The sequence below is a fragment of the Mobula hypostoma genome, chromosome 19 (genome assembly GCF_963921235.1).
Source record: "Mobula hypostoma chromosome 19, sMobHyp1.1, whole genome shotgun sequence".
Taxonomy (NCBI): domain Eukaryota; kingdom Metazoa; phylum Chordata; class Chondrichthyes; order Myliobatiformes; family Myliobatidae; genus Mobula; species Mobula hypostoma.
In genome coordinates, this window is record NC_086115.1 from 19,108,512 (window position 1) to 19,130,700 (window position 22,189).

Below are 22,189 nucleotides of genomic sequence, written 5' to 3' on the forward strand. Positions count from 1 at the left end.
ATTTATCCACATTAAACTGCATCTGCCATGTATCTGCCCACTCACCCAGCCTGTCCAAGCCACCCTGCATTCTCATAACATCCTCCTCACATTTCACACTGCCACCCAGCTTTGTGTCATCGGCAAATTTGCTAATGTTACTTTTAATTCCCTCATCTAAATCATTAATATATATTGTAAACAGCTGCGGTCCCAGCACTGAACCCTGCGGTACCCCACTGCTCACCGCCTGCAATTCCAAAAGGGACCCGTTAATCGCCACTCTTTGTTTTCTGTCAGCCAGCCAATTTTCAATCCATGTCAGTACTCTGCCCCCAATACCATGTGCCCTAATTTTGCCCACTAATCTCCTATGTGGGACTTTATCAAAGGCTTTCTGAAAGTCCAGGTACACTACATCCACTGGTTCTCCCTTGTCGATTTTCATAGTTACATCCTCAAAAAATTCCGGAAGATTAGTCAAGCGCGATTTCCCCTTCGTAAATCCATGCTGACCGGACCGATCCTGTTACTGCTATCCAGATGTGTCGTAATTTCATCTTTTATAATTGACTCCAGCATCTTTCCCACCACCGACGTCAGGCTAACCGGTCTATAATTCCCCGTTTTCTCTCTTCCTCCCTTCTTGAAGAGAGGGACACTCCACTGCAACGGCAGACCTGGGCGCTCTTCACTGACCTGTCACCGTGTAGGAAAGCAAATGTAGTGGTCCTTACTGCACGAGAGCTGGAGTTTAGAATTAGGGACGTAATGTTCCGAATGTATAGGCTCTGGTGTGGCCGCATCTGGGGCGCTGAGCGCAGTTCTCGTTCACTCGTTTCGGAAAGGTCATACTCGTAAGCATTTCAGTTAGAATTAAATCGGCTGTATGGGAATGAGAGACAATCCTATCACGAGTGGATAATGCATTCTGTTAGTACTCCTAGGAATTGAGAAGAAGAATAGATGAAGATATTGAAAGTAATAACATCTTCAGCGGTGCTTAACAGGGAGAGGTAGATTTTTTAAAGTGGGAGGAATGGAGGTTGTGGGCAATTCGCAGAGACGAGGAGATGCGATCATCCATGATCGTATCGAATGGCGAGGCAGGCTAGATGGACCGAGTGGCCTCGCCATGCGCTATGATCCTATGTGTACCGCTGGTGTGGGTCAGTCTGCGGAAGCCAGGGTTGTTCGCCTTGGATAAACGAAAATGTGACTTAAGAGACGGAGTCCGGTACACACGTACTTCATCTACACATTCGACAGGAAGGTCATACAGAGTCTCCGAGAGAACGCCAGGTTTGAACTTCGAACTCCGACTCCTCGGGCTGTAATAGCGTTACGCCATCATGGCGCGCACCCATTGGGATAAAATTAATACCTGTATAACCTGAGGCCAGGTTAAACCGGTAAACGAGACAGAGAGATGGTGAATATGATTACCGTATTTATCTGGTTTACAGGTTTCTAATAGCAGATTCGTTCTTTCCCACTACCACAGAATTTTACCATCCTAAAGCAGGCAGGTCTGCCCACCGCCTCTATACCAACAAGTGGGCACTTATTCAAGTTAATCCCAGCTTCTAGCACTTGGCCTGTAGCCTGCGTAATTCAAATGTGTGACTGGACACTTCTGAAATAACATCAGCAACTCTGCTTTCACTGCTCTCTCCGGCAGTGTGCTCCAGGTACTCACCACCGCCTGGGTCCTCTTCAGATCATCTCTAACCCTTTTACTCCCTGAAATTAACCCAAATACCAGCAGCTTTATCTACTTGTGATATGGGGAAAAGCTCTGCGGCCAACGCTAACGCTATCCCTCAATTTTAATGCCTAAGTCACATCCCCTTGTAAGTGGAGTGCCGAAGGGATTGGTACTGGTTCGTTGTTGTTTGTCACCTCTATCAATGATGTGGATGATAATATTGGTAAAATGGACTAGCAAATTTGCAGATGACACCAAGTTTGGGTGGGTAGTGCACAGTGAGGAAGACTATCAAAACCTGCAGCGGGCTGAGGACCTGTTTTTAAAAAAGGGCTGAAAATGGCGTGTAGAATTTAATGCAGATAAATGTGTAGAACAACCAGGGCAGGGGCGTACATAGTGAATGGTAGGACTCTATGCGGTAGAACTGAGGGACCTGGGAATACAGACCTATAATTAATTGAAAGTGGCATCAGAAGTAGATAGGATCATAAAGACAGTTCATAGATTGAAATTGAGGGTGGTCTTGGACTACAGAATAATCTAATAAATTGGGCAGGACAGCGGGAAATGGGATTTCAGTTGATAACTGTGAGGCGATGCACAGTGAAGTTAAATAAAGACAGGGCACACAAGGAATGGCAAGGCTGCAAAAATATTGAAGAATAATGGGACGTTGATTTACATGTATAGAAATCCCAGAAGGTGGTGGGAACAGGCAGAGAGCGTGAAGAATGCACCTGGGATAAATACATCCATTATCCTAGACACAGATTAAAAGTCTGGGAAGGACTTGTTAAAAGATTAGTTGATCCACATCTGGATGGCGCTGGAGAGGAGATTCACCAGGATATTGTGGAAATGGAGGGTTTGAGTTATAAGGAGAGACTGCATAGACTGGGCCTTTATTGCTCTGGAGCACAGGAGGATGAGGGATGAATTTAGAGAGGACATAACATTATGAGGTGCATTGATAGTGTGAATGGACACAGGCTTTTCGGAGCTCAGGGGAGTCTAAAACTAGAGGGCGTCATATTAAAGTGAGCGGGGAAAGATTTAAAAAGGATACGAGGGACCACATTTTCTACACAGAATGTAGTGGGCATGTGGTACGTGCAAAGTGGTAGAGCTGGGTATAATTGTTGGGTTTTAAAGACACGTAGACAGGTTAATGTATGGGAAAAGTTCAGAAGGATATGTGCTAAATGCAGACGTATGGGAGTGGGTCAGTTGGAATGAAGGATCTTTTTCTGTGGGTATAAATCTGAGACTCAATGCAGAGCTGTGTACAACAAAAGAGCAGAGGTTCAAGGTGGCGAGGAAGATGTCTAGAGGAGAGCTGAGGAAGAATTTCTTCTTTTACCCAGAGGGAGGTTACAATCTGGTACACACTGGCTGAAGGATTGATGCAGAAATAAGTCGATGCAGGCCTGCATTTAAGGACCATCTAAATAAGCACTTGAATCACCAAGGAACAATAGATGACGGGGCAAGTACTGAATTAGTGGAGACAGATTCTCTGATCTTGTACACTTAATGGTCAAATGCCGTCCATTGAATTTGCCAGGAGAATTCTCCATAATCCTGACTGCAGTTTACATACCACCCGTGGCCGACCATAATCAAGCTCTTGAGATAATGCATGATGCTGTCTCCAAACAAGAGAGAAGCCATTCTGACACATTTCAAATCATAGTCGGTGACTTAAACCAGGCTTGTGTGAAGAAAGCCCTGCCCAATTACCATATGCATTTAAAGGTACCTACACACTCAACTAATGTTATACTAAGGTAAGGAATGCCAGCCGTTGCATGCCCAGACCGCATTTCCGTAAATCTGATCACCTGGTCTGTCTTCTATTACCTGCATACAGGCAGGGGCTAGAGAGCAAAGCTCCAGAGAATAGGATAACAAAAAGGTGGTCACAGGAGGCAGAGGAGTAGTTATGCCATTGCTTCAAGTTGGCGGACTGAGCCACGTTCAAGGACTCATCTGCGGATCTGATAAATACACTTTGGTTGTCATGGACTTGGAGATGGAGTTGTAGATCAGTGTGTCCTCAGAAAATCATTCAGAGTCATCCCCAACCAAGTGCCCTGGATGAACCACAGTCTGCTGAGGGTCAGATCTGAGGCATTCAAGTCTCGTGACAAGGAGATTTACAAGAGATCCAGGTAAAAACTCCGGACGACTATGTCACGAGAAAACTGGCAATTCCAGACTAAACTTGAGTCATCGGAAGGTGCTCTACAGTTATGGTAGGGCTTGAATATCATCACAAATCAAGCAACATAGGCGACTACTGCGATTCGCTTCCAGGTGAGCTCAATTCCTTCTATGCTCGCTTTGACCATCAAAACATGGAGAGACTATCAAAACATGGAGGAACCATCAAGAATTCACACAGCCCCTGATGATCCTGTGATTTCTGTCTCTGAGGCTGACGTGCGAGCAGCCTTCAGGAAGATGAACCGACGAAAAGCATCGGCCCAGACGGGGTACCTGGCTAAATACTAAAGGCTGATCAACTGCCTGGAGTATTCACTGAGATGCCTAAGAAGAACGTGATAACCTACCTCGATGAAGGTCGTCCAGTTACATCCACAGTGTTTTGAGAGTTTGGGGATAAAACATATCAATTCCTGTCTGAGAAGTAAATTGTATCCGCTCCAGTTTGCCGGTTGCAACATGTTCATGGCAAATGCTATCTCACCGGCTCTTCACTCAACCCTGGAACATACGGACAACAAAGATCCATTCATCAGGATGCTCTTTATCGACCACAGTTCAGCATTCAATATCATTATCCCCTCATAACTAATTAATAAGCTTCAAGACCTTGGCCTCAAAATCTTCTTGATCAATTGGATCCTCGATTTCCTCACTTGCACACCCTGTCTGTTCGGACTGACAGAAACATCTCCTCCATGGTCTCCATCAGCACAAGTGCACCACAAGGCTGTGTGATTAGCCTCCATGCTCTGCTTGTTTCATACTGAAGCGTGTATAGGTATACTCATGCTTGCTTTACACTTATGACTATGTGGCTAAGCAGAGTTCCAAAGCCATATTCAACTACACTGATGACACCACTGCCGTAAGCCAAATCAAAGGCGGTGACGAATCTGCATAAATAAGGGAGATTGAAAATTGGGCTGAGTGGTGCCATGAAGACAACTCCTTACTCAATATCAGCAAGACCAAGGGATTGATTATTTATCTCAGGAGGAGGAACCCAGAGGCCCATGAACTATGGCCACGTCCCTACTTCCTTTGGAGTTAGCGAAGACTCGGCATGACATTCAAAAATTTGATCAACTCTATAGATCTGTGGTGGAGAATATATTTACGGTCTGCATCACAGCCTAGCATAGAAACACCAATGCCCTATAACAGAAAATCCTACAAAAAGTAGTGGATACGGCCCAGTCTAGCACGTGTAAAGCTCCCTCCATCTTGAGCACATCTACAAGAAACATTGATGCAAAAAAGCTGCGTTCATCATCAAGGACCCGACCACGCAGGACATGAACTCTTCTCTCTGCTCCCAATAGGAAGAAGGTACAGGAACCTCAGGACTTAAACCACCAGGTTCAGGAATAGTTATTACCCTTCGACTATCAGGCTTTTGAACCAAAAAGAGTAACTTCACTCAGTTTCACTTCATCACTGAAATATTCCCACAACCTATAGACTTGGTTTCAAGCACTCTTCATCGCATTTCTCGATATTTATTGCTTATTTATTTATTATATTGTTTCTTTATTTTTGTATTTGCACAGATTGTGTCCTTTGTACATTGGTTGAATACACAAGTTGGCGTGGACTTTCATCGATTCTATTATGGATCTATTGAGTATGCCTGCAACAAAATGAATCTCAGGGTTGTATATGCTGACAAACAGTATACAGTGGTATGCAAAAGTTTGGGCACCCCTGGTCAAAATTTCTGTTACTGTGAATAGTTAAGGGAGTAGAACATGATCTGAACTCCAAAAGTCATAAAGTTAAAAATGAAACATTCTTTTCAACATTTTAAGCAAGATTTGTGTATTATTTTTGTTTTGTACAATTTTAGAGTGAAAAAAGGAAAGGAGCACCATGTAAATGTTTGGGCACCCCAAGAGATTTGAGCTCTCAGATAACTTTTACCAAGGTCTCAAACCTTAATTAGCTTGTTAGGGCTATGGCTTGTTCACAGTCATCGTTAGGAAAGGCCAGGAGATGCAAATTTCAAAGCTTTATAAATACCCTGACTCCTCAAACCTTGTCCCAACAATCAGCAGCCATGGGCTCCTCTAAGCAGCTGCCTAGCACTCTGAAAATTAAAATAAGTAATGCCCACAAAGCAGGAGAAGGCTATAAGAAGATAGCAAACACGAGGAAATCTGCAGATGCTGGAATTTCAAGCAACACACACAAAAAATGCTGGTGTACGCAGCAGGCCAGGCAGCATCTATAGGAAGAGGTACAGTCGACGTTTCGGGCCAAGACCCTTCGTCAGGACTAACTGAAAGAAGAGATAGTAAGAGATTTGAAAGAGGAAGGGGGAGGGAGAGATCCGAAATGATAGGAGAAGACAGGAGGGGGAGGAATGGAGCTAAGAGCTGGAAAGTTGATTGGCAAAAGGGATATGACGCTGGAGAAGGGTGAGGGTCATGGGACGGGAGGCCTAGGGAGAAAGAAAGGAGGAGGGGGAAGCCCAGACGATGGGCAAGTATAGTGAGAGAGACAGAGAAAAAAATTAATAATAATAATAATATTAATTAATTAATTAATTGATTGATTAATAACGGGTAGGGTGTGAAGGGGAGGTGGGGCATTATCGGAAGTTAGAGAAGTCAATGTTCATGCCATCAGGTTGGAGGCTACCCAGAAGGAATATAAGTTGTTGTTCCTCCAACCTGGGTGTGGCTTCATCTTAACAGTAGAGGAGGCCGTGGATAGACATATCAGAATGGGAATGGGACGTGGAATTAAAATGTGTCTGTCATGGTCCGGTCCGTTAAGTCCGCATTCCGGGTCATGGTCCGGTCTGTGGGCTTAGGACTCCGGGTCTTCCAGCCGTCCCTTGTTTTGGTTGGGTTAATCATAGGCACCTGATTCCCATCTTGGGGCTTGGAATATAAGTAGCCTTGGGGTCGAGTCTGGGCTGCTGGCTCATCTTGCCAAGATCCTCTGGGAGCAACCTGCCGGTGGAAGACGAGAGCGAGCACTTGCCATCTTTAGGCCGCGTTGAAGAACCATCGCTTCATGGAGCCTTGCTGTCAGTAGTCGGAGCTGTCTTTGCGGTATGGATTCGGCCGTTTGCAGGGCCAGCTGAGTGGCCGTCAGCCACTCTGAGATAGGTAGGGATCCATCTGTTTCTGTAGCCAGCCGAGGTTGCTGGCCGTAACTGTGACTCCGATGCGGAGAGGGAACTGTCTGTCATTCTTCGGTGTTTGTTTCCTCTTGTCCTCGACTCCGTGGGGTAAGTCAGGCCGTTCTGCCGTTGCCCTGCGGGAGGACCGGTCTTGTCTTTGCCTCTGTTGAGTAAGTCCGGCTGTTCTGCCGTTACCCAATAGATGGATCTGGACTATAGTGCCTGGACTCGGGTTCAATTCTGGTGCTGTCTGTGCGTTCCCTCCCCCCACCCAGTACCGCCCCCCCAACCCCCGTGTGTATGTGGGTTTCCTCCCACCTTCACAAAGGTTAATAGGGTCACATGTGTGTAACTGGGTGACGCTGGCTCAATGGACTGGAAGGGACTGGTACCGTGCTACATCTTCTTCAAAACCCTTTCCAATCCATGTACTTGTCTAAATATCACTCCATATACAGACCACCTTCTATGTGAACGAGCTTTTCCCAGCTCCCATTAAATCATTGTCCTCTCACCAAAAAAAACCGATGGCTTCCCCCTGGAAAAAGACTACAACTATTCATTTCATCAACCATTCCCCTCAAGATCTTAGATATCTCTAGAATGTCAACAACACCTTTCTGCACTGTGGACAAAATAGCTCCAGACTCTCTACTCTTTCCTTGTAGCTTGGTAGCAGTCATATCCTTGTGAGACTTTACTGCGCCGTCTCCAGCTGAATCACATCCTTTCTGCTGCTAGATGACATCAACTGTATTCAATAATCCACTGGAGTCTCAAAAATATTGTACAGTTGTAACAATACATCCTAACTCTTGTACTCAGTGTCCTGACTGATGAAGGGTCACTTTCCATAGAACTTCATCACTACTAATGGTGACGTCATAGAAAAGTACAGCACAGAAACAGGCCCTTCAACCCAGCCAGCCCAGACTCCCAGCCTCCTGGACGGCCACATCTGTGCCAGGTGCATTGTGCTGCAGCTCCTTAGGAAACGCGTTAGGGAACTGGAGATGCAGCTCGATGACCTTCGTCTGGTCAGGGAGAGTGAGCAGGTAATAGATAGGAGCTATAGGCAGGTAGTCACACCGGGGCCTCGGGAGACAGAGAAGTAGGTAACAGTCAGGAGAGGGAAGGGCAGGAGTCAGAGGCTAGAGACTACCTCTGTTGCTGTCCCCTTTAACAATAAGTATTCCTGTTCGAGTACTGTTGGGGGTGGGAGAGACAGCCCACCTGAGGGAAGCAACAGTGGCAGCGCCTCTGGCGCAGAGTCTGGCCCTGTGGCTCAGAAGGGTCGGGAAAGAAAGAGAATGGCAGCAGTGATAGGGGACTCTAGAGTTAGGGGGTCAGACGGGCGATTCTGTGACGCAGGAAAGAAGCACAGATGGTAGTTTGCCTCCCAGGTGCCAGGTCTGGGATGGTTTAGATCGCATCCACGATATCCTGAAGTGGGAAGGAGAACAGCCAGAGGTCGTGGTACATATTGGTACCAATGACTTAGGTAGGAAAAGGGAGGAGGTCCTGAAAGCAGACTATAGGGAGTTAGGAAGGAAGTTGAGAAGCAAGACCGCAAAGGTAGTAATCTCGGGATTACTGCCTGTGTCACGTGACAGTGAGTATAGGAATAGAATGAGGTGGAGGATAAATGCTTGGCTGAGGGATTGGAGCAGGGGGCAGGGATTCAGATTTCTGGATCATTGGGACCTCTTTTGGGGCAGGTGTGACCTGTACAAAAAGGACGGGATGCACTTGAATCCCAGGAGGACCAATATCCTGGCAGGGAGGTTTGCTAAGGCTATTGGGGAGAGTTTAAACTAGAATTGCTGGGAGGTGGAAACTGAACTGAAGGGACGGAGGAAAGGGAGGTTGACTCACAAATAGATAAAGCTTGGAGACAGTGCGAAATGGAGGATAGGCAGGTAATAGAGAAGGGATGCACTCAGACTGATGGTTTGAGATGTGTCTATTTTAATGCGAGGAGTATTATAAATAAAGCGAATAAGCTTAGAGCGTGGATCAGTACTTGGAGCTATGATGTTGTGGCCATTACAGAGACTTGCATGGCTCAGGGGCAGGAATGGTTACTTCGAGTGCCAGGCTTTGGATGTTTCAGAAAGGACAGGGAGGGAGGCAAAAGAGGTTGGGGCGTGGCACTGTTGATCAGAGATAGTGTCACGGCTGCAGGAAAGGAGGAAGCCATGGAATGGTTTGTCTATGGAGCCTCTGTGGGTGGAAGCTGGGAACAGGAAGGGAACAATAATTCTACTGGGTGTTTTTTATAGACCACCCAATAGTAACAGGGACATCGAGGAGCAGATAGGGAAACAGACTGTGGAAAGATGTAATAATAACAGGGCTGTCGTGGTGGGAGATTTTAATTTCCCAAATATTGATTGGCATCTCCCTAGAGGGAGGAGTTTAGATGGGATGGAGTTTGTTAGGTGTGTTCAGGAAGGTTTCTTGACACAATATGCAGATAAACCTACAACAGGAGAGGCTGTACTTGATCTGGTATTGGGACATGAAACTGGTCAGGTGTCAGGTCTCTCAGTGGGAGAGCATTTTGGAGATAGTGATCACAATTCTATCTCTTTTACCATAGCGTTGGAGAAGGATAGGAACAGACAAGTTAGGAAAGCATTTAATTGGAGTAAGGGGAAATATGAGGCTATCACGCAGGAACTTGGGAAAAATTGTGGCAAATGTTCAGGGGATATTTGCGTGGAATTCTGCATAGGTACGTTCCAATGAGACAGGGAAAGGATGGTAAGGTGCAGGAACCGTGGTGTACAAAGGCTGTTGTAAATGTAGTCAAGAAGAAGAGAAAAGCTTATGAAAGGTTCAAAAACTAGGTAATTATACAGATTTAGAAGAGTATAAGGCTAGCAGGAAGGAGCTTAAGAATGAAATTAGGAGAGCCAGGAGGGGCCATGAGAACTCCTTGGCAGACGGGATTAAGGAGAACCCATGGCATTCTACAGGTATGTGAAGAGCAGGAGGATAAGACGTGAGAGAATAGGACCAATCAAGTGTGACAGTAGAAAAGTGTGTATGGAACCGGAGGAGATAGCAGAGGTACTTAACGCATACTTTGCTTCAGTATTCACTATGGAAAAAGGATCTTGGCGATTGTAGGGATGACTTACAGCGGACTGAAAAGCTTGAGCATGTAGATATTAAAAAAGAGGATGTGCTGGAGCTTTTGGAAAGCATCAAGTTGGATAAGTCACTGGACTGGACAAGATGTACCCCAGGCTACTGCGGGAAGCAAGGGAGGAGATTGCTGACCCTCTGGCGATGATCTTTGCATCATCAATGGGGACGGGAGAGGTTCCAGAGGATTGGAGGTTTGCAGATATTGTTCCCTTATTCAAGAAAGGGAGTTGAGATAGCCCAGGAAATTATAGACCAGTGAGTTATACTTCAGTGGTTGGTAAGTTGATGGAGAAGATCTTGAGAGGCAGGATTTATGAACATTTGAGAGGCATAATATGATTAAGAATAGTCAGCATGGTTTTGTGAAAGGCAGGTCGTGCCTTACGAGCCTGATTGAATTTTCTGAGGTTGTGCCTAAACACACTGATGAAGGTAGAGCTGTAGATGTAGTGTATATGGATTTCAGCAAGGCATTTCATAAGGTACCCCTTATCGGGGCAGGAGTTTCAGGGCAGGAGAAGCCGAAGTGTAGTTGTAGACAGGTCATATTCTGCATGGAGGTCGGTGACCAGTGGTGTGTCTCAGGGATCTGTTCTGGGACCCCTACTCTTTGTGATTTTTATAAATGACCTGGATGAGAAAGTGGAGGGATGGGTTAGTAAACTGGCTGATGATACAAAGGTTGGGGGTGTTGTGGATAGTGTGGAGGGCTGTCAGGGTGTTATAGTAGGACATTGATAGGTTGCAAAACTGGCTGAGAAGTGGCAGATGGAGTTCAACCCATATAAGTGTGAAGTGGTTCATTTTGGTAGGTCAAATATGATGGCAGAATGTAGTATTAATGTTAAGACTCTTGGCAGTGTAGAGTATCAGAGGGATCTTGGGGTCCGAGTCCACAGGACACTCAAAGTTACTGCGCAGGTTGACTCTGTGGTTAAGAAGGTATTGGCTTTCATAAATTGTGGGATTGAATTTAAGAGCTGAGAGGTAATGTTACAGCTATATAGGACCCTGGTCAGACCCCACTTGGAGTACTGTGCTCAATTCTGGTCGCCTCACTACAGGAAGGATGTGGAAGCCATAGAAAGGGTGCAGAGGAGATTTACAAGGATGCTTCCTGGATTGGGGAGCATGCCTTATGAGAATAGGTTGAGTAAACTCGGCCTTTTCTCCTTGGAGCGACGGGGGATGAGAGGTGACCTGGTAGAGGTGTATAAGATGATGAGAGGCATTGATCGTGTGGATAGTCAGAGGCTTTTTCCCAGGGCTGAAATGACTAGCGCAAGAGGGCACAGTTTTAAGGTGCTTGGAAGTAGGTATGGAGGAGATGTCAGGGGTAAGTTTTTTACACAGAGACTGCTGAGTGCATGAAGTGGGCTGCCAGCGATGGTAGTGTAGGTGGATACGATCGGGTCTTTTAAGAGACTCCTGGATAAGTACATAGAGCTTAGAAAAGTAGAGGGCTATGGGTAACTCTAGGTAATTTCTAAGGTAAGGACATGTTCGGCACAGCATTGTGGGCCGAAGGGCCTGTATTGTGATGTAGTTTTTTCTAAGTTTCTCTGTTTCAACCCATCTAGTCTATGCTAAATCATTTAATCTGCCTGCTCCCATCAACCTGCACCCAGACCGTGGCGCTCCAAGCCCCTACTATCCATGTACCTACCCAAACTTACCTTAAAGTTTGAAATCGAGCTCATATGCACCACTTGTGCTGGCAGCTCATCTACACCCTGACGGCCTTCTGAGTGAAGAAATTTCTCCTCATGGCCCCTTAACCTTCTCACCTTTCACCCATGACCTCTAGTTGTAGTCCCTTGCAACTTCAGTGGAAAAAGTTTGCTTGTATTTATCCTATCTATACCTTTCATAATTTTGTATAGCTTTTTCAAATGTCCCTTCAGTCTTCTACGTTCCAATCTTTCCTTGTAACTCAGATCCCGTAGTCCCAGTAACATCCCCGTATGTTGTCTCTGGACTCTTCCATCCTTATTAACATCTTTCCTGTAGGTAGGTGACCGGAACTGCACACAACTCTTCACATTAGGCTGCACCAATGTCTTATACAACTTCAACATAACATCCCATCTCCTGTACTCATTACTTTCATTTATGAAGTCTAGTGTGCCAAAAAGCTTTCTTGATGCCCCTATCTACCTTTGACGCCACTTTCAATGAATTACAGACCTGTATTCCCAGATACAGATCCCTTATTCCACAGCACCCCTCTGTGCCCTACTATTCACTGTGTAAGACCTATCCTGGTTAGTACTACCGAAGTGCAACACATTGCACATGTCTGCATTAAATTCAATCGGCCATTTTCCAGTTGTTTCAGATCGCGCTGCATGCCATGATAGTCTTCCTTGCTGCCACTTCACCCCAAATTTGTGTCATCTGCAAATTTGTTGAACCAGTTATCTATATTGCTGATATAGATGACAAACAACATGGACCTGGCACCAATCCCTGCAGCACTCCACTTGTCACAGGCCCCCAGTCAGAGAAGGAACCATCTACTACCACTCTCTAGCTTCTCCAATGTCTAATCCAAATTATCACCTATCTTGAATGCCGAGCGACTGAACCTTTTCAACTGACCTCCCACGGAGGAACCTGTCAAGTGCCTTGCTAAAGTTTATGTGGACAATATTCACTGCCTTGCCTTCATCAACTTTCCTGGCAACTTCCTCAAAAATGTGTAAAATTGTTTAGACATGACCCAACACACAAAAAAAAGCCACATTGACCATCCCTAATCAGTCCATGTCCATATACCCCAACCCTTATAATACCTTCCAATAACTTTCCAACTACTGATGTCAGGCTTGCCAGCTTTAATTTTCTAGTTTATTTGAGAGCCTTTCTTTAACAGCAGAACACCAATGACTATCCTCCAATCCTCTGGTACTTCACCTGTCGCTTAGGATATCTCTGCTAGGGCCCTAGCAGTTTCCGAGGGAGCACCTTGTCAGGACCTGGGGATTTATCCACCCTAATTTGCTCAAGACAGCAAACACCTCCTCCTCTGTCATCTGTATTGAGTCCATGAAGTCGATACCACTTTGCTTCACTTCTATAGACTCTATGTCCATCTCCTGAATAAATACAGGTGCAAAGAATTAATTTAAGATCTCCCCCAACTCTTTTGGCTCCAAGCATAGGTTACCAGTCTTTGTATTCTACAGCACTCCCAGGGTCTTGCCACTTGTGGCTTAAGACCTGCCTTGATTTAATTTGCAAAGTGCAACGTTTTGAACTTCCCCGATTTAAATTCCATCTACTTTATTTACTTTCTCGCTAACCAAACCACCAGTTTTGCGGATATCAGTAAACTTATTAAACATGCTAACCACATTCATATTCGAATCATATATGGAAAACAGCAGAGAACCCAGCTCGGATCCCTGCAGTAGATTACTTGTACCAGGTCTGAAACCTGAAAGGGGAGGGAAAGTGATTATGCAGAAGGGGCGACAGAGGGAGGAGAGCAGAGATTTGAGAGGGAGCCAAGGCGGGAGAAGGTTACAGAGGATGTGAGGGGACGAGGTCCGCACTCACGTGGCTATGGCAGAGAACAAGCAGCAGTTGTCCTATCCAGTCGACATCCTTTCCATCTCTCCACGTCAACCTGCGAACCGCAAGAGAATCCCACTACGTCTCACTCTTTGGGACCACAGCAAATACAGACTGACCCCACTTCAGCTCAGTTCCTCACACTCCGCCCCGGGGGAGCCTCACCCAGGCTGCACCTCTCTTTGGCCCTGTTGCTGAGGGAATGACATCAAAAACGGAAATTCCCTTTGTGACGTCATCATGCATCTGAGCTGGCCAATTGGTGGGGTGGGGGGTGGGGGTCAGATGGTGAGGAGGCAGCCTGCGGGGAGCGGGGAGCAGAGAAGCCGCTGGGACCGTGCAAATATTGTAAATAGATCACAATTTTTGATCACAATAAATGCGGTCTTTCTCACCACATTCCCCTTTCTGTGAATCCCTTCGTTTCACCTCTCCTGCCATCATGACCTGCTCATCAATTCGTTACGGTTCCCCTCATCTTTCTTTTTTTTCCCCATGGTCCACTGCCTTCCTCCGTGAGATTCATTATTCTTTCACCCTTTACCTGTTCAACATGTCAGCTCTCAGTTCCTCAGAGCACACCCTTCACCACCCACCTCCTCCCCACCTGTCAACTACCTCCGCCCTCCTCCACCTTCTTTTTCCGACTTCTGCCTCTTTCTTTCCAGTTCTGATGAGGGTTCTCAACATGAAATTTCGACTCTTTGCCGAGTTCTTCCCGCGATTTGTACGCGCTTGCTTTAATCTATGTATGAATTAAACTAATCAACCTGGCAAGGGGCAATGGAGAAGAAATTTGTGGGGTGTTCGGAGGCTGGTTCTTACAGCAGTATGTTACAGAACCTACTCAGGAATAGGTCATTTTGTAGTAGCTCTGTTTAAGGAGGTGGGTTTAATAAGAGATCTTCTGTGAAGAAACCCCAACAAATAAATGATCACATCAAGGGGGAATTCAAGACACAGTTTGAGGGTGAACACTCGGGTCAAGTCTGTAGTTCCTGCAGACTATATTTTCTGTGTTTACTGCTAGCCTCTTTGATAGCCTTTGTGGCTCTTCTCTTCTTCGGATAGGCCATCACTCCGCTCTTCCGCTGTCCCGGAGAACATACCCGGCGCCCTCGCGCAGTGATCTGCACCCCGTTGTCTGTAAGCGTTATTTACCTCTGGTGATTTCAACGTCACGCCCTTCGGGAAATGTGCACGTGGTTCCCAGGACCGCTCTCACCATTCGCAGTTCGCTGTTCTGCGAAGGGACTGAAAACGAAGCGTGGGAAAGGCGAAACCCGTCGACACTGCATCTTATCTCGACATTCACGCCATTCCCAATGCGCCAAATTTGGTGACCAACTCTAATTGTGAACATCGGTTTTCTTCATGTATCACCAACCAAACCCTCTTCCGAATTGCAAATGCCCTTGTTTGCGTCTCTACGCCCTTCTCTGTAACTGGACCTTGGACTTCTTTACAGAGAAACCTCAGACAGCCAGTGCTGAAAGTGATATCTTTAGCTCCATCACCATGAACACGGGCGCACCACCCCAGCCCGACATCCGCTAACACTGCTGACACGACTGTACTGCTAAACCTCGCAGTAACCACACGATTAAGAGCGCTGATGACACGTCAGGGGCTGGCCTCACCAGCAACAATAGTAAGAGAGGAGGCACAGCGGCTTGCGGACCGCTACGAACACAGCAACTTGAGTCTCAACCTCGACAAGACTAAAGAGATGAAAATGGAATTCAGTAAGTTGCAGGCCGGCCGCTGCACATCCGTGCAGAGTCAGGAGGATCAAATTTCTTGGAGTGCACATCACGGACGATCTCACTCGGTTCCCCACCCCCACCTCTTTAGTCAAGAAGGCACAGCATCGCATCCACTTCCTGGGGAGATTGAGGGGAGAGAGGCTCACCGCCTCCATTCTAAACTCGTTTAACCGCAGCACCACTGGCAGTTTCCTAACCAGCAGTACAACCGTTTGATACAGGAACTACAAGGCATCTGGCCGCAAAGTGGACTGCGAGGCCTGCTGCGTTCACCAGCAACTTTGATGTGTGTTGACTGCTGAGAGAATCATCGGGGTTTCTCTCCCCATAATCTCAGAGGCGCTGCATCCGCAGGGCTCTGTATTGTCAAGGACCGCTTCCATCGGCCCCACTGTCCCATATTATCTTTGACCTCCTACCCTCAGACAGAACGTACCACAGTTGGGCTGTCTAACACCTTCTTTCACCCAGTCTGTGAGACTTCTGAACACCCACCTGGTGCCCAGTACATATTATTTAAGACAGTGGCATTATACCGTTAAATATTTAATTTTCGTCCTATTGCACGTTATGTCAGCTTCTGCATCTGTAGAAAGTAATTTTATTAACGGATAATATTTTAGTGTTAATATTATTTTACGTGCTGTTTGTGTCTCTGAGAAACGTTGTTTTGTTTAGCTGTGTACGTCGGATGACCGTAAACTTGAAGATGAACTTGAATGAACGACAAAAGCTGGGGTTGCTCTTTAGTGTTTATGTGAAAACTACAACGACGAGGATGGGATTCGAACCCACGCGTGCAGAGCACAATGGATTAGCAGTCCATCGCCTTAACCTCTCGGCCACCTCGTCGGTTATGCGAGATTTTATATTTCTTTAAAGGATCTACAATCTCCGTTTATGTTCCATATATTTTTTGTGTGTCCTATTTACGTCGCTCTTCCATGCTTTCCAGAATTCATGGACATTGGTAAAGAAGACGTAGAAAGATATGGGCAACCACAGGGAAATGGAACTGCAGTAGCTATTATCGGCGTCTCAGACGCTATCATCGCACTGTGCAGAAGGGCTCGATTTCGTGGACTGTAACACTGAGAAGCTGTGAGTATTTTGGGTAGTGGAATGAGATAAAACTATATTGCATTAAATAAATATTCAGTTGTTTTCTTATCACATTCCTTGATTTCAAGTAACCGGGTATTAGAAGAAGATGGTATTTGGTTCCAAACTAACTGCCTTGAGCGTATTGGCCAATCGCGATAACCCGATAACCACTCCATTACACAAAAACTGCGGGGGGTGGGAGTGGACAACTTCCTGGGGACCGCAGCAAATGATCCGAACTTCCCACCGCTTAACGGACGCGAACCGTTAACTGCTCGGATCTGGCATACGAGAAATATCAAAAAAGAAAGCACGTTCTCTTTATCAATAAATTATTCCATCTATTGGCCTGTTTTCGCCGATTCCATCCCCAGGATATAACGCCGGCGCTAAGCCCCGTAGCGCTGGCAGAATTTTCGGTACACATTTTAAGCGACCCACGTGTGCCTCGAGAATTCTTTCCATATTGCAGAAACCGATAAACGGCACATTAAATTTAATGGAACATAGAGAAACAGGAATAGAGAAATATTAACATTGAACTTTCATCTGGGATATAAAAAATACACAGCGTGCAGCTACCTTTAGTTCGATCTGGAAATCCCTGCGCACATGGAAATTCTTCACCGCAGTTAGCAAGCTTTACATTTCTGTCTTTCGGTGTTTTCAATTGGTGTTGTTGTGTGGTATAACGGATAAGGCTTCTGACTTAAGTGTTCAATAGAAATCATCAAAAGATTGCAGGTTCGAGTCCTGTCGTGGTTGCTTTACTCAACTGGAAGTTTTGGTTCTATTCTGTTTTAAATGCATCGATTTTGAACAGTGTCCCGCGTCTTCATTAACGGGCAACTTAACCTAATAGCGCGTCTTCGTTTCACGGAACATTTAATTTTATGTATCTTGCTTGTCTGTGATGTATTTCTGCAAGCCCGCTGGTAAATAAAGGGGTAAAATTCCTCAAACTGTCGGGAGCTGCTGCTGCTTGGAAAAGGACGTGTGCCTCACATTCAGCAGACGAGACACCGCAGCTGAACTTCATAAGCTTTGGGAAAGTATCTTAAACATACATTTCCCTTTCATCGGGAGCGCACGCGGGGTCGTGTCCTGATTGACATTGTGATACGCAAGGAACCGCGATACTGGTTCCGGAAGCATGGCGAGGTTTGGAGCGAGAGACAACGATCGGATAGGGATCGAGACATCAAGGTTCAGACCGAGGTGTGAGGACGCAAACGTTGTTGTCCTGTAGCTTGGCCAATCCCGCTGTGAAACTCTAAGAAATAGCAGACGGCTGAGGGAACTTCACACAGCGATAATATATCTGATGACTACACCAGCTGTCGGGACAGGTTCTGTAAAATGCAGCAGGATAACACAGCAACCTCGGCAGGAGATTCAACCCAACCTGTCTGCCCTGACTGTAATCACAATTTAGCCTAACCTTATCTGCTCTCGTCTAGCCCATTCACTTCTGTTCGCAGCCTGTCTGCCAGGGCAAACGCCACCGGCTTCTAAAATATAGCAACAAGCTGAAAAAGAGGCTTTTGTTTGCACCGACCCCGCCCCCATACCCGAAAACGCGAATAGATATGAATCACTTGATTGACTGCAATAGTAAATTTAGTCATAATTCGTTCATCAACGTCAGTTTGCCCGCGCGGTCTAAGGCGTTTCTTTCGGTTTGTAGTCTCCACTGGAGAAGTGAGTTCGAATCTCACTCTGGACAGTTTGGCATTCTCCCTCCCTTTGTCTCCCTGTTTTCATCATTTGACCACCAGTTTTGCCCTGCAACATCTTTGCTTCTTCCATTAAACAAATCTGTCATTCCACACGCGATAAGTCGTGATTCAGGATATAATATATCGGCTTTCGCGATATTTTCGTTGTCGCCGCGACTGTCACAAACATGCTTTCCCCTCTCTCATCTCATCTCCATCTCCGCCGTTTCCCAGACATACAACAATCTGCTGAAGGCAAGGATGATATCAATCACACATGGGGTGTGAGTGGCTGATGAGTTGTACTGTTAAGAATGGAAATGTCTGTGTGATTTCTGACGTAGTTACTGAAAACAGATAAATGCAGAGAGTGAAGGGGTGGTGGAGCTGGAAGAGGACGTCGCGGAGATAAGTTTCAGCGAAAGGACAATCGAAGTAATTAAGCGGAGAGCGAGACGGATTTGCGGCAGTTGGTCCCAGTCTTACCTCTTCAGCTGTGCCATTTATCCAAAGGCAGAACAAACATCTATGTACACCCACTTTAAGTTGTTCTAATTATCCAGCTCCGCCAGCGGGTGGAGCAGAGAATTTCAGGGATTCGCCACCCCGCGCAAGAAGAAGATGCTTTTGTTTTACATAACGTCCACTTGTTTAAGAAAGACTCTTCTACTGACAAAATCATCCCAGCATATACCCTGTCAGGATGCCTCATAATCTTGAGCAACGCGCGCGCGCGCGCGCACACGCACACACACACACACACACACACACACACACACACACACACACACACAAAATGCTGGAAGAACTCAGCAGGTCAGGCAGCGTATATGGAAATAAATAAACAGTCGACGTTTCGGGCAGAGATATTTCACCTTTCCGTTAAAGTATTTCTCTTCTTTTTGTTCGAAACATGCCTGCTCATTCTAAACCCCAAGGATTACGGATCTGCCATAATTCGATTCCAATCTCTTCTCTCATCAAGGAATGACAATGGTTTTCCTACAAAATGAAATTAGATAGAGGAGGGCTCGTTGGTCTAGTGGTATGATTCTCGCTTCGGGTGATAACGGCTAGGGTATGCGAGAGGTCCCGGGTTCAAATCCCGGACGAGCCCGCTTTTAGACATTATCATCGATTTACTCATTATCGTCGATTTACTTCGACGCAGGAGGTAATTTACTAAAAACAGAACAAGTGGGAAATGAACTGTCGTACGAAATGAAAAATTTTGGAAAGTTAGCCTATCGTACTGTTTATATTATACAAGGGAGAGAGCACTGGGGAGTTCAATGTAAATGAGGGGCCAATGTGTAGAAGTGCATAGTTCGCCGAAAGCTGTGTGATATGCAGGACTGGTGAAAATATATAAAGCACGCTGGCCTTCAGAACACTGAGTATCGGAGTTGGAGATTATGTTGCTATTACTTGGAGTATATCGCGCTGTTTCTTTTTATCATCCCGTTATGGGAAAGACCTGTTAAACTGGACAGCGACTTTGTTCACAGTGAGCATGTGGAAAACTATCGATCTACCTATTGATGGGTGCTTTAGGTTTTGTTGGTGAAGAGCAAGAAATACACAAGCGAACTTAAATTTGCTTACTTCTCCCGTTTGCCAGGCAGGAGAAAAGTGACTGGAAATTTCAGAGAACTTAACCAATACGGCGGAAACTGAGGGACAAACCCGAATCCAACGCCCCTCCCTCACATTGGTCACTCTATTGTGCCGAAATTGAGAACTGCAGTTTTAACTCTGATCCCAGTTTCTGCCGATCCAACTTGTGAGTTGAAATTCTGCTCTTCACCCCAATTCGCGAGCACCTTGTCCGCAGGTGAGATTATTAATTAAATGACGGTGGTGAGGAACTTACTGAGAATGGATATAAGGAAGAATTGAGAACAAAACGATCATAGGATATTCAGTTGAAAGTGACAATGTCAGCCCAGATTTCGTTTGCAACGTTTATTGTTGGCAGAATCTCAGATGCTGAGGGGGAGACGCACAGGAGTGAAGTAAATCAGCTGGTTGAGGGGTGTCGCAACAACAACCTCACACTCAATGTCAACGAGAACAAGGAGTTGATTGTGGACTTCAGGAAGGGAACAGGCTCCAGTCCTCTTCGAGTGATCAGCATTCGAAAAGGTGAGCAGTTTCCAGTTCATGCGTGTCAACATGGCTGAGGAAGAAGACAGCTATGTTTCAGTCTGAGGCGATTTAATATGTCACCAAAGACTCTGTTAAATTTATTCATATGTACCATGGAGAACATTCTAATTGGTTGCATCGCCGTCTGCTGTGGATAGCCCACTGCACAGGATCGGAGAAAGCTGCAGAGGGTTCCAAACTCAGCCATCTCCATCATGGCCCAGGAGCGAGGACATCCTCGAAAGGCGGTGCCTCATTCATTGTTAAGGACTTATCACCCAGGACACGTTCCTTCTTATTACAACCATCAGAGAGGGGTACAGGAGCCTGAAGATACACACCCAACATATTATGAGCAGTTTCTTTCGGATTTCTGAACGGACAGTAAACCAACCCATAAACACTACCTCACTATATTTGTTCTCTTTTTCACTATTTCTTGTATGTATTTGTATATATTACTTGGAGTATATTGCACTGTTTCTTTTTATCATCCTGATATAGGAAAGGCCTGTTAAACTGGAAAGAAATTTTGTTCACACAGTGAGGTGTGTGTGTGTGTGTGTGTGTGTGTGTGTGTGTGTGTTGCAGTGCAAAGCAACAAAATTCACCCCATGTATTAGTGATATTAAACTGGATTCTGATTCTGATCCTGTTGATGAAAATTTCCAATCCGTTCAGGTAACTGAATAGAGGCCCGTTTTGCATTAGGTGTTTTATTTGAGAAAGACCTGCTGGGTGTTTCTCAAATAAAGCTGTTTTGATTTATTTCACGCAGGTCACGTAATGTGTCAATACTTGAAGTGAATTACTGCCTTAAAGTTGGGCAGGCGAATCAGTGTGTATTGAACCAGTGTGTGTGAATGCCGTATCACTCAAATCAGTAGCAACCTGAATAACCAAATAAATTACCCATCTGTGAAGCAAGTTCAAATCCACACAGTCGACGATGCTGCTTTGATCGACTGAAGAATTGTGCAAATATTTTATGCTGCGCTCTTGACGTCATGTGATGTTATCACATCCGTAAGCATTAAGATATTTCATCGCGGCGAAGAACGAACCGTTCACCATCACTCACATACAATAATCCAAAGGAAAACCCAATGGACTGACTGGACTGCTGAGTAACGATTGGGACGGCTGAAGCACTGAGGAGGCAGTAATTTGCCCTACACACTAAACTGCACTCAAACTATTCTTCGTTTGAAGACTGGCTAGATTTAGCATGTCAACAAATGTTTTTAATTAGGTTCATGTATAGACGTACGGCGGAGAGCATTCTCAGCAGGTGTATCACAGCTCCAATGCAGATGCAATCAACGCCCTAACGCAGAAGGTCGAAAGAAGCTGCTGTCAGATGATCTCAGGCAGCTCTGGCACGGGGACAAACCTCCCAACCATCCAGAACATCTTCAAAACACGATGTCTCAAGAAGACGGCATCCATCAATAAGAATCCCCGGCATTCCAGAAGTGCTCTTGTCTCATTACTATAACCGGCGTGTGGGAGGGGGGGCCGGGGAGAGGGGGTAGAGGAACCTGAAGAGACGCACGCAACTTTTTACCAACTGCGTCTTCTCCATCGTCCCGCCATTAGATTTCTACAACGGTCCATGATCCCATGGGCACCACCCCGCGTTCCTATTTTGTTTTTAAAGAGTTTAAAAGAT

The 22,189-nt window shown here is 45.7% G+C and overlaps 1 protein-coding gene and 2 non-coding genes across 3 annotated transcripts in view; 2 read left to right on the forward strand and 1 right to left on the reverse strand.

The window, feature by feature from the left end:
• The window catches only part of LOC134359121 (equilibrative nucleobase transporter 1-like), a 44,516-nt gene extending 29,178 nt beyond the window's left edge, over window positions 1-15,338 (forward strand). Inside the window, exon 13 of the mRNA XM_063072090.1 lies at window positions 15,250-15,338. Coding sequence (XP_062928160.1) covers window positions 15,250-15,338 — 89 coding nt within the window. The remainder of the gene's footprint in view (window positions 1-15,249) is intronic.
• Window positions 15,339-16,317: 979 nt separating this feature from the next.
• Window positions 16,318-16,399, reverse strand: trnas-gcu (transfer RNA serine (anticodon GCU)). Its single transcript has one exon. It is a non-coding gene; the product is annotated as a tRNA-Ser (tRNA).
• Window positions 16,400-19,397: 2,998 nt separating this feature from the next.
• trnap-cgg (transfer RNA proline (anticodon CGG)) lies at window positions 19,398-19,486 on the forward strand. The gene is given in 2 exon segments: window positions 19,398-19,433; window positions 19,451-19,486. It is a non-coding gene; the product is annotated as a tRNA-Pro (tRNA).
• The last annotated feature ends 2,703 nt before the right edge of the window (window positions 19,487-22,189 follow it).